General features: G+C 38.8%; 1 protein-coding gene across 9 annotated transcripts in view; it reads left to right on the top strand.

Moving 5' to 3' along the window:
- Nucleotides 1–12,438, top strand: part of TAF2 (TATA-box binding protein associated factor 2) — an 88,319-nt gene that overhangs the window by 42,230 nt on the left and 33,651 nt on the right. For all 9 annotated transcript variants that reach the window (NM_001191141.1, XM_059874302.1, XM_059874301.1 and 6 more), the window contains 6 exons: nt 319–384; nt 1,693–1,945; nt 3,898–4,038; nt 6,715–6,825; nt 9,636–9,829; nt 10,621–10,760. In NM_001191141.1, coding sequence (NP_001178070.1) covers nt 319–384; nt 1,693–1,945; nt 3,898–4,038; nt 6,715–6,825; nt 9,636–9,829; nt 10,621–10,760 — 905 coding nt within the window. The remainder of the gene's footprint in view (nt 1–318; nt 385–1,692; nt 1,946–3,897; nt 4,039–6,714; nt 6,826–9,635; nt 9,830–10,620; nt 10,761–12,438) is intronic.

Here is a 12,438-nt window from a genome sequence, read left to right as displayed (position 1 = left end):
TCTTATCTTCTTGTATAAAATTTCCAGGTACCAGTTCTTGGAAATATGTATATGTTTTAAGTTGACATTTAATTAGATATTTCTGACTTTTGTTAAACATTGATCAGGAAGACCTTTTAATATCATTTACTTCATTCTCTTAAGTTTCAAAGTAGACAGGTTTTGTTGTGTTTAAATTCCATTATATTGTCCCTCTCTTCCTCCTTAGCATATCTTTCAACACTACATGCGATTCTTAATTTGAACTTCAGCTGCTCTTTATCTCTTGTCAAAATTGGAAATGTCAGAATTTTCGAACTTACTTTTCATTAAATGTAGGAATAAGAAGAAAAAAATTCCACTGATGAATGGTGAAGAAGTTGACATGGATCTTTCTGCAATGGAGTAAGTTACTTAAATTCAAAGATACAGTATTTTCTGCATTCTCATTTGTTGTGTAGCATACATCTAAAAGTATGTAAATGTCCTGAAATTGGTGCTTCTAAAACTTTCAAAAGGCAAAAGAAACTTTATGTTGATAACAGATTGAACATAAAATTATAATTAATCAAACAGAGAAAAGTAAATCTAGCCTGGCCTGGATAAAATTCAGAGGAAATAGCCTTGCTTCCCCGGTGGTCTCTAGAGCAGTGCTTCTCAAGTTGAAGTGCGTGTGCAATACTTGGGGATCTCCTTAGAATTTAGTTTCTGACCCAGCATTCCAATTGAGTGCTGACGGCTTGCGTTTCCAGTGAACTCTCGGATGATACTAGTTCTCTTTGTCTTTGGACAGAGCCTCAGGGCACTTTGAGGCCTCCTGTGTTTGCAAAAAGCAATTTAAATCTCATTCTACATTTTTTGTGGTGATACTTACTGATTGACAGCATTTTATTTTTAAATATAATGTAGCTCAAACTTTATTTTGCCTGTCCATATTGTGCCTGTGTATTTTTTAATGCCTATGTATTTATAAAAATGTAAATATTTATAAAAATAGAAAATATCTGTAATTGTTTACTAACTTGGGTACCAAATATCACTGCTATTTATTACACAGCTTATATAATCTTTTCATATCAAGTGTCTCACCTGTATTAAGTATCCAGTAGTATTTGTTGAATTGTATTAATATTTCAAGTGTTATTCTTTTGTTAAAAGAGACTAGTTTTTTAAAAACTGTGTTTGAGACTTTGAGAACTACCTGAGAATAAATTTGTGCTGTGCCTCTGAACTATGATTTCAGGACTTTCTATTTGATAATGATCATCATGAGACTAGCGTTTTTAAAAAATATTGAAAGTCAGTGGAACAAGTTAATTTAGTAAATTAATAAGAAGTAACTTTAGTCATAGATTGATTTCTAATAAAGAGTGGCATTTGTAACCATTGTCAAGTGTTAAGCTTTAGGAAATAAAATGAAAAAATTTGGTCCCATTTTCCCTTTGCACACTGTGTAATCACTAATAAAGTCCCCAAATTATTATTTTCAGGTGGAGTTTTTTGTTTCAACAAGACTGATATAAGTTAGACATATTAAATATAATGGGAAAGTTGTCAGTGTGATTTATTTAAAAAAAAAAAACAAATACAGTAAAACTCCAGGCAGTTTTGAATACTGCATGGAGAAGGAAATCTGGTTAATAAATGCTGTGTGTTTGTTTTATAAATATTTGAAGTGGGAAAGAGGGAAACGCGCCTGCTCTCTGCTTTCAGTGCCGACTCCCCTCTGCTGTGGATCCGGATCGACCCGGACATGGCGGTGCTGCGGAAGGTGGACTCTGAGCAGGCGGACTTCATGTGGCAGTACCAGCTCCGCTACGAGCGGGACGTGGTCGCGCAGCAGGAGGCCATCTCGGCCCTGGAGAGGTTCCCCACCCCAGCATCCCGGCTCGCCCTCACGGACGTCCTGGAGCAGGAGCAGTGCTTCTACCGAGTGCGGATGGCCGCCTGCTTCTGCCTCGCAAAGGTGAGATTATTCGCAGTAGAGCGGGAGGAAAACGGCAGTGCAGTAAAGAAACAACCCTGAAGAGCACTAGGTGAGATTATTCGCAGTAGAGCGGGAGGAAAACGGCAGTGCAGTAAAGAAACAACCCTGAAGAGCACTGAGACTGCTCTGCAGCCGCTCCTTTACTTGGTGGGTTGGTCTTCTTTGCCACATTCTTTTAGCAAGACTGATTTGAAAGAAACATGTTTTGACCTGAAAATAAATCGTGTGTTCAAGTCTTGTGCCTGTCAAACTGAAAGTCAGGTTTTAAAACCAAAGAGAATTTTCCCCATTTTATTGAATTGCCATGCACATTGTTAAAGCAAAGAATGTAAGCAGTTCCTTGGTTTGAAGGATATTTTACCTTATGGTACATGGCATTCATTCATTCATTAATTTATCCCACTGTGGTGGCGATTTCTTGTTGGTTAGAGCTTAGTATTCAGAATAGGGATATAGAGTTTAAAATGATAGATTCTATCATTTAACATTCTACAAAAGTTAATTTATTAAGAAAAGTAAATATTTTTCTTTAGATACAAAAAAAAAAGAAACATGTAACTATAGAACAAATGAAAATCAAAAAGCACTAACAGATATTCGACCAGAAATACTTACTAGGTTCCAGGTCTTTAAAAACATCTTGATGATAAGTTCATTCCCATGTATTGACTGTCTTGCTTTCCTCACTGCTATATCTACTTGTCCAGTATTTCAGCAGATTATAATGATTTATATTTGTTTCACCTTTAATGGTAAATAGTGAGTAGTTAGACTCCTTTATCTACTCAGATATGTAAGGGAAATGTGCTTTTCTTTGATAATCACCTGCTGAGGGTGTAATTTTATTGCTTCTGTAAAGTTCTTGTGATTCTCTCAGGCTAAATCCTTAGCTGCTGCTGCTAAGTCGCTTCAGTCGTGTCCGACTCTGTGTGACCCCATAGACGGCAGCCCACCAGGCTCCCCCGTCCCTGGGATTCTCCAGGCAAGAACACTGGAGTGGGTTGCCATTTCCTTCTTCAATGCATGAAAGCGAAAAGTGAAAGTGAAGTCGCTGAGTCGTGTCCGACTCCTAGCGACCCCATGGACTGCAGCCTACCAGGCTTCTCCATCCATGGGATTTTCTAGGCAAGAGTACTGGAGTGGGGTGCCATTGCCTTCTCCGTAAATCCTTAGCAAATCCGTAAAATTACAGCCTGTGTTATTTAAAGTTAATTGTAATTTCATTCTTTTCAGCTATGGTTTTTATACAGACTTAAATTAGGTTTCTTGGTGGCTCAGATGGTAAAGAATCCGCCTGTAATGCAGGAGACCTAGGTTCAGTCCCTGGGTTGGGGTGATGCCCTGGAGAAGGGTAAGGCTACCCACTCCAGTATTCTGGCCTGGAGAATTCCATGGACAGAGGAGCCTGGTGGGCTGCAGTCCATGGGGTCACAAAGAGTCAGACACAGCTGAGCAACTTTCATTTTCAAAGTATCAATAACAGAATGTATTTTCTTTGTAATGTGTTCTTACAGACTTAAGTGGTAGGACTGTATTTGCCTTATTTTTCAGTTAGGGTAGAGTTAAAAGCCTTATTTAAAGTCCATGGTGATGTTTCTACCTGATAAATTTAAAATATTAGAACTCATCTGCCTAAATGGATAAACTTAGAAGTCTTTGCAAAGAAGATTTCTTAAAACATAAAAAGAATGCTCCAATTTAGAGATTAATTAGTAGAAAATAGTTAAACGCGTACATAGAATTTTAGGAGGGGGGAGTTTATATATTTTCTTGGCAATGATACTGAGACACTGAAATATGTTAAAGTTTTAAGAATTGAAATCCTTGGGAATGAATCCAGTATATTGATAACTTTCAGAAAGCTGTTTTATTTATTTAAAAATACATTTGCCGTGGTGACGGAAATTATTCCATTTTCTAATTATTTGCAGATTGCAAATTCAATGGTGAGCACGTGGACAGGACCACCAGCTATGAAGTCGCTCTTTACTAGGATGTTTTGTTGTAAAACTTGTCCAAACATTGTGAAAACAAACAACTTTATGAGCTTTCAAAGTTACTTTCTACAGAAGGTACAGCTTCCCTTCAGGTTTTTTTATAATTATTTTATGCCAATATCAGTATATATTCGTTTACCTTGGGGACTCTCCAAATATTATTTACTTTCTTACAAATTATTTTGTCTTTTTTCTCTTTTTGCTTCTGAAATACTTTCCAAAGTTTTGCTTGTTCTTTGGTTTTATGAACTGTGTGTAAGTGACTCACTGTCCACATTAATACTGAGGTCAGTAGAGATGGGTAGTTCCTGGGGGATGGAGAGGCTTGCGAGTCCTTCTGATGGCTGTCCCTGTCGAGGTCCACGTCAATACTGAGGTCAGTAGAGATGGGTAGTTCCTGGGGGATGGAGAGGTGCTCGAGTCCTTCTGATGGCTGTCCCTGTCGAGGTCCACGTCAGTACTGAGGTCAGTAGAGATGGGTAGTTCCTGGGGGATGGAGAGGTGCGCGAGTCCTTCTGATGGCTGTCCCTGTCGAGTGTGGACAGTGTTTCTGGGCCAGAGACAGTGTGGCACACAGCTCCAGGTTAGCCCTGGCTCTGCTGCTCACTAGCAGTTTGCAAGAGGAGAAGTCTTTCAACTCTAAGCCCTGGTTTAGTCAATTGTAAAGTTTATCTTTTTGAGAATTAAATAATATCAAGCATGTGAAGGGTTTTACACTATATTTTTATCACATAGTAAGTTGTTTATAAATGGTAATTTAAAAAGTGGTGGTGTGATGAAGTCACTGTTTTAGGAAGCGGTGTGGGATTGGCGGGGTGGTCAGTGTTTGGGCAACTTGGAAATCACTTGTAAAATATTTTGAGAAACTTAATAATAACGAACGCAGAGATTAGATTAACTAGATTGAACTAGAAGGATTAAAGCTGAAGAGTATGAGAAAAGGGAGACATGTTAAGGATAAAGCAAGGCTGAGAAAGGGCATTTTAGGTTTTATTTTGTGTAGAGGGAGAAAAAGCTTGAGGCATGTTTGGCACAGACAAGAGAACCAGTGGAGGAGAGATGAAATGTTCAAGTGGAAGCAAGTAAATATGAAAAAGACAAGACAGGACAAATTCTGAAGTTGTTAGAAGTGGGCAGGACATAGTTGGAAGGTTAATGTTAGAAAAGATAAAAACATTCCATTTCCTGAGGCAGGTAGAAACCAGATTAAATGAAATGGTAGGTGTTGAGGGGGCGGTTAAGCAAGTGCAGTTTGTGTGTGGAGGAGGGAAATGTGAAAGGACTGCCCGGCCACGCTGAGACACGCGTTGGGAGTGGAAGTCATGACACAGCTATAGTGCATGTCGTCAGCAGAGCAGACTCAGGAGACCTGCGTTTGAGGAAAGCCAGTGTTGGTGTGATCAAAGAAGTCTGAGGCATTCTGTTATTTTTAGCAGCTGAGCCGTTTGTAGTCCTTGAACGTGTTGCTCGGCTCTCGGTGTGTTGCTGCTCCACTAGCGTGTGGCCTGGAAGCGAGTTACCTCCTGAGCCTGTTGAGCACGGCCCTCACTGTGCCCACGTTCTCCCACGGGCCGTGGGCCAGTGTGCACAGTGAGGGTTGTGACCCGTTAGGCAGGCAGTCATGAAATCAACTTGTAAGCTTTTTGTTTTTAAATAAAACAATAGGCAGTATCAGAATTAACACATGTAATAAGGGTAGGTACAAGTTGTTTTGGTTTTATTTTTTAGTTTGTATATGTGACTGTGTGTGTGTGTGTGTGTGTGTGTTCACTTGGGATGTAAACATATTTCTTAGTGTGGTTTGCAGTCAAAAAAAATGGAGAAGCCAGTGCTTTCAGACCAGTTCACCTTTCACATAATACTTGTAGTGCCAGAAAAAAGAATGAAGATTCGTGCTTAAATTTAAGTCCTATTTCTGTGAAACAGAATCTTTCCCCCAGTTCTTCCAGCATTGGTAACACCTAGTGTAACACTGACCGTCCTGTTGCTTCTGCGCCTTCAGCCTCGCAGAGGAGCCACGCTGCTTTTTGCCCACCAGTTTAGAGGGCATAGTTACTTTAATCAGAAGAGAGTATGGTCCAGTCTCTCTGTACTGGGGACTGTGATGTCCATTGTCTGTGGTTCTGCCTTGAGTTGGAATAGCTTTGCTCTGCTGTTGTTCTGGTAGAGGTTACCTCTGTGGGTCAGGCTTCCACCTCCTTAGAAAAGTTGTCTATGAAAACTTGAAAAGGGGAAAGTTGGATTTCAGGTAATTTACCGTTTTTCCTTAGGCTGAGAAAGATGGTACTGGAGAGTCTGTGTCTCTTGAGACAAGTAGTTGAATTCTGCTGTCCGCCTGTGCCTCTAGCCACTGTATCTGTGAGCCCTGAAAGTGGTGCTCAGCAAGCAGCTAGCTAAAATAACCCACTGTAGATGGCAGTGGAGTACAGACTGAATAGTGGTCTGTCTAATGCTAAAGCCCACACATCCCTTTTCCTCTGTAAATCACAGAGCTGGATCTGCATGACATGTCCCTCTTCCAGCAGGTGGGCTGCCCAGTGCCTCCAGCTCGGCAGCTCTCCCCTGGGGTTCCTGCTTAGTGCTCTTGCCAGAGTGTTTGAGGCCTGTTCCCATGGGAGGAGTAGGAGCCAGGGGGGCTGGGCGCCTGGACTCCCCCCAGATACTGTGTCAGCCCCAGGGCAACCCTTTTTCAGCGTGCACTGCATTGAATTATAGTGATGAAAATTGAAAACAAGTTTTTTTTTTGTGTAGACTATGCCAGTTGCGATGGCCTTATTGAGAGATGTTCACAACCTTTGTCCCAAAGAAGTCTTAACATTTATTTTAGACCTAATCAAGTACAATGACAACAGAAAAAATAAGGTACGTTACTTTAATGTTAATAAAACTAGCCAGTGGTATTTTGTTTTCAGAGAAATATTTAGACTGTGAAATCATTGTTGTGTCCATGGGACTTGAAATTTCTAGAGATAGAAACATACAAATATGATTTATTATAATAACCAGATATCTGAAAACCAAGATTAGTTGATTTTTAAATGTTCCTTATACCTGTTATAAGGTGCAGAGAGTAGCACATCAAATTTTGGAAACTCACCTGACATCGATTTTGGTGAAGTCTGACAGCCCAATTTTATTCTTATTCCTTTTTTCTTCTGTCAGAAAACAGTTCCTCTTGGATAACTTGTTCATTGATGAATTTGGCTCGTTTCTTTTTTTTAACCATAATGTGTGTTTTATCCACAGTTTAGTAAATAGCTGTTGAATGCCATGCTTCAAAAGTTATTTCACCTTACTCATTATCATTCTAGCAATCGGCAAGTGTTTTTGAGAATATATGCTGTGCCAGGCAGTGTACCACGTTAAATAGAAAAAGAAAGGCATGGTGGTTGCCATCTCACATTTCATTTAAAGTAAACATGTATTTGGGACTTACCTGAAGGTCCAGTGGTTAAGACTCCTCGGTTCCACTACAGCGGGTGTGGGTTCAGGGCCGGCCTGGGGAGCTAAGAACCAACATGCTGCACAGAGCAGCCAGAAACAAACAGAAGAACTGTGGAAGAACTGCTGTATGTATGACAGTCTGATTCTGGGCCCTCAAGGTTTCAGCCTAATGAGAAAATCCAGCAAGTCAGCAGCTAGGCCTCTTACTGCTGTAGTGCAGGAATGGAGGAGCGGTGGGGCACTAACAGTGCTCTGGTGAGGCGCGTGTGCGCAGACTTCTGGAGAGAAGGTGGTTGTCCACAGGAACAATGGAGCTGCAAATGTTCTTGCAGAAAACTTACAAACATTATTTAAGTAATCTCTGAATACAAATGACCCTGCTGATAGAATTAATTTTCTTGCTCCATGTTCAAATTTCTAGGCCAGTACATCTGATTTCCTGAGTTTAAATCAAGTCAGCTGGGATTGCTTTCGATTAAATTAGTCTTCTGGGAATTGACTGGGATATGGATTTAGAAATTTCATTCATTTCGGGGGATAGTTTCCTCCATTTTCTCTGCTTCTTTTGCTACAACTCCTATTCTCTTCTACACCAGCCCTCCAGCTTCCTTGTGCATTCTTTCCTATTTTTTAACTTTTTTGCTCAAAATTTCAAGTTTTTTTTTTTTTCCATTTTATATTCCAATTTAATTTTGATTCTGATTGCCTGCATATTTCTTTCTTTTAAACATGTATTATGCTGTTGGAAGGCATATCATTGGTTATTTCTCAGACTATGTTAATGATAACTTTTGAACTTTTTTCCCTCTACTGGTTTTCGTTTCTTTGCACATTCTTATTTCCTCCAAGCTGCTTTCCCCGCTTTGTTCTGGTCTCTATGTTGATGCTTTCTGCACATATCTGGTGACCCTTGGTTAGATGTCTTAGTTGAGAGTGGAACACAGAAATAGCTGATTCGAAACTCTGTATTACCAGCACGATTTGTGAACTGCAGTCTTCCTTTTAGACGTATCTGGCTAGATCACTATGAGCGTGCCTTACATGTAGTAAACATTCGTCAACAAGCTAGTGTCTTCAGTTCCATTCTTCAGTCGCTCAGTCGTGTCCGACTCCTTGAGACCCCATGAACCACAGCACGCCAGGCCTCCCTGTCCATCAGCAGCTCCTGGAGTGCACCCAAACCCATGTCCATCGAGTCGGTGATGCCATCCAGCCATCTCATCCTCTGTCATCCCCTTCTCCTCCTGCCCCCAATCCCTCCCAGCATCAGAGTCTTTTCCAATGAGTCAACTCTTCCCATCAGGTGGCCAAAGTACTGGAGTTTCAGCTTCAACATCAGTCCTTCCAGTGAACACCCAGGACTGATCTCCTTCAGAATGGACTGGTTGGATCTCCTTGCAGTCCAAGGGACTTTCAGAGTCTTCTCCAACACCACAGTTAAAGAGCATCAATTCTTCAGCGCTCAGCTTTCTTCACAGTCCAACTCTCACATCCATACATGACCACTGGAAAAACCATAGCCTTGACTAGACAGACCTTTGTTGGCAAAATAATGTCTCTGCTTTTCAATATGCTATCTAGGTTGGTCATAGCTTTTCTTCCAAAGAGCAAGTGTCTTTTAATTTCTTGGCTTCAGTCACCGTCTGCAGTGATTTTGGAGCCCAGAAAAATAAAGTCTGACACTGTTTCCACTGTTTGCCCATCTATTTCCCATGAAGTGATGGGACCGGATGCCATGATCTTAGTTTTCTGAATGCTGAGCTTTAAGCCAACTTTTTCACGCTCCTCTTTCACTTTCATCAAGATGCTCTTTAGCTTCTCTTCACTTTCTGCCATAAGGGTGGTGTCATCTGCATATCTGAGGTGATTAATATTTCTCCCGTCAGTCTTGATTCCAGCTTGTGCTTCTTCCAGCCCAGTGTTTCTCATGATGTGCTCTGCGTATAAGTTAAATGAGCAGGGTGACAGCACACGGCCTGGACACTCTCCTTCCTGTTGGGCGCAGTCTGTTGCTCCCTGCCCTAGTGGCTAGTGTGTTACTATTAAGTAAGTCTCTCTCACTCTTTTTTCCGATATGTGACTCTACGCCAAAGGACAGTGTTGAATACTTACCTGAAAACTTGCTTGTCTTTGCAGATAAATTATGTTTTTAAAGTTATATTTTATTTCATTCACTTTTGAAAAGAAGTGTAAATTTATCATCGTCTCATAATTGTTTCTTGGCTTAGTTTTCAGATAACTATTATCGTGCAGAGATGATTGATGCCCTTGCCAACTCTGTTACGCCGGCAGTCAGTGTGAATAATGAAGTTCGAACTTTGGATAACTTAAATCCGGACGTGCGGCTCATTCTTGAAGAAATCACTAGGTTTTTGAACATGGAAAAACTTCTTCCAAGTTACAGGCACACCATCACTGTCAGGTATAATGATTCTTCATATTTGCTTCTTAAAGTTACTTGCTTTTATAATTATTAGAGAAATTTATTTTCATAAAAAATAGAGAAAGTAAAAAAAAAATCTAATATGAGTCTACCATCCATGGGTAAATTATTACTCTTTTGGAGAAAGCCTTCTAAATTTTTTCCTGTGATAACTATATCAATTTTTAATTTTTGACATATATATATTTTTTATATTCTACTTATGTCATGAACACTTCCTCATGTCATCGGAAATTATTCATAAGCATCTGCATAAGCTTTTATCCCATTGGATATAGTTTAAACATCCCTCTATTATTAGGCTTCTTTTAAAATTTTTTGCTTCTCTCATATTTTTTGTAACATGACTATCAACAGGTTTTATCTGTTTCATTAGGAATTTGCTAAAAACAATTGATGATTTACTGATTCAGCAATATAAAGTCTTAGCTTTCCATATATGTTAGTGAATAAACTATGTTTGTATCACTAAAATTTTTAGAAAGAGTACTTTATTTAAGTTATATTTTATGCTAAATACATTTTTCTGTAGTGTGTTCCTGTTATAAATATAATACCTGAAATTAGATTTCCAAAGTTTTGAAATGTGTTTTCTTTTAATAGAGTTTTTTAGAGTCATTATAAAAGCCGAGTGTTAAAGAATTAAAAAGAGGATTCAGATTACATCAATTTTTCAGTTTATTGTTACAGATTATTTTAAATTCCTAGGAAATAAGTTTAATTCAAAATACTTTAACAAAAGTATTTAACTATAAATCCTATTTTCCTAGTTGTTTGAGAGCCATACGAGTGCTTCAGAAGAACGGACATGTGCCCAGTGATCCATCTCTTTTTAAGTCTTACGCAGAATATGGCCATTTTGTGGACATTAGGATAGCAGCTTTGGAAGCGGTGGTTGATTACACTAAAGGTGATGCTTTAGAAATATATGCTTATATCATTTTAGAAAGAATTGTTTACCATTTACTATTTAGTCATTAGCATTTTCATAGTATGTGCATACAGATATCTTGATTTTTAATTAACTCACTGATTTAGAATTTTTGGTAAATATAGAATTCATATAAGAATTTGTAAATGGGAGAAAAGAATAAAATTATAGATAGATACCTTTGGTCTTTCCAAAAAGTCTGTGCATCATTCTGTAGCCTTAATGAACATGTTATTTCAAGATATCTTGGAAGAAATTTCTAATTATATAAGAATTCAAGAAAACATTTTGTACCTGTCAGAAGTTTTCTCTGCAAAAGTCGAAGAAGAGCTAACAGTCGGGGACTTCCCGCACGGTCCAGAGGCTGAGACCCCATGCTCCTAGCACAGGAGCCTGGCTTCCATCCCTGCTCAGGAAGCTGGGTCTCACATGCCACAGCGGGGACCCAGCACAGCCAATAAATACATACTGAGGGGGAACAGGTGTGAGTGGGGACTTCAGGAGAGGGGTAAACAAGGCTTCATGAAGCTGGAAAAAAAAAGAAGGAAAAAAGTGAATAAGGGAATATTACATATTCAGAACATTGTCAGAAATACAGAGGGGAAAGTACGTTGAGATAAAATATTAAAAAAAAAAATTGTCTTGAAGAATAATAGGCGGAAGAAATAATAGGATGTATCCTATTATCCAAGAAATAATAGGATACTTTGAAAGAGTGTAAATGAGACTGACCTAAGCTAGACTCTTATGAAGTTTAAAATTTTAAAATTAAGGAAAAGTCTGTAAATTTCTAACTATTCCTAGAAGCGTCAGAACCCATTTATTGTACAAGGTAAAAAAATAATGTAGCCTATAAATTCTTCAGAGTATGAAGAATTCGAAAGACAGCACAGGCCAACATGATGTTTAGGGGAAATTACGATCTAAGATTCTCTGCTTTGCTAAATTGTTGTTCATGTATCCTTGAAGACCTAGAAGACCATATCCTATATGTAATATTTTTAAAAACAAAATTCCTGGTCTTATTCAGTGGTCCCCATCCATGCTTTCAGTGCAGGGGGCACAGGTTTGACCCCTGGCTGGGGAAGTTCTGCATACCATGGAGTGCTGAAAAAATTTTTTCCCAAGAAAATTTTCAGCTGATCTGGAGGTGAACCAAAATAATAACTCAAGATTGATGAAAGTGTGATATGAAATTCCCAGTGAAATGCCAGGCATCTGTTCCTATAAACTAAAGAGCTAAGCTTAAATACTTGTTAACATGTAAAATTTAATGCAAATTTCAAAACATAGTCTTAAAAAATAATATGCAAATATAAGAAATGTATAAATCTAAAGTTCCAGATGATACTAAAATGTGGGGAATAAAGAAGTTATGGTAATTTCTTATCTAACTGTGTAAAGAGAGGATTGCTTAAATTTTACATATTAAGTAGAAGAAAATATACGCAAATCCTTATATTTTTGTGTAAATTTCAGTAGGAATACTGCTTCTCAAAAGAAATTATAACAGGGTAAGGCAGAAAGTGAAGAGGAGCTAAAAAGCCTCTTGATGAAAGTGAAAGAGGAGAGTGAAAAAGTTGGCTTAAAGCTCAACATTCAGAAAACCAAGATCATGGCATCCGGTCCCATCACTTCATGGGAAATAGATGGGGAA

The sequence above is a fragment of the Bos taurus genome, chromosome 14 (genome assembly GCF_002263795.3).
Source record: "Bos taurus isolate L1 Dominette 01449 registration number 42190680 breed Hereford chromosome 14, ARS-UCD2.0, whole genome shotgun sequence".
Taxonomy (NCBI): domain Eukaryota; kingdom Metazoa; phylum Chordata; class Mammalia; order Artiodactyla; family Bovidae; genus Bos; species Bos taurus.
Note: the sequence above shows the minus strand (reverse complement) of the source record. Positions and strands in the feature narration are given on the sequence as shown.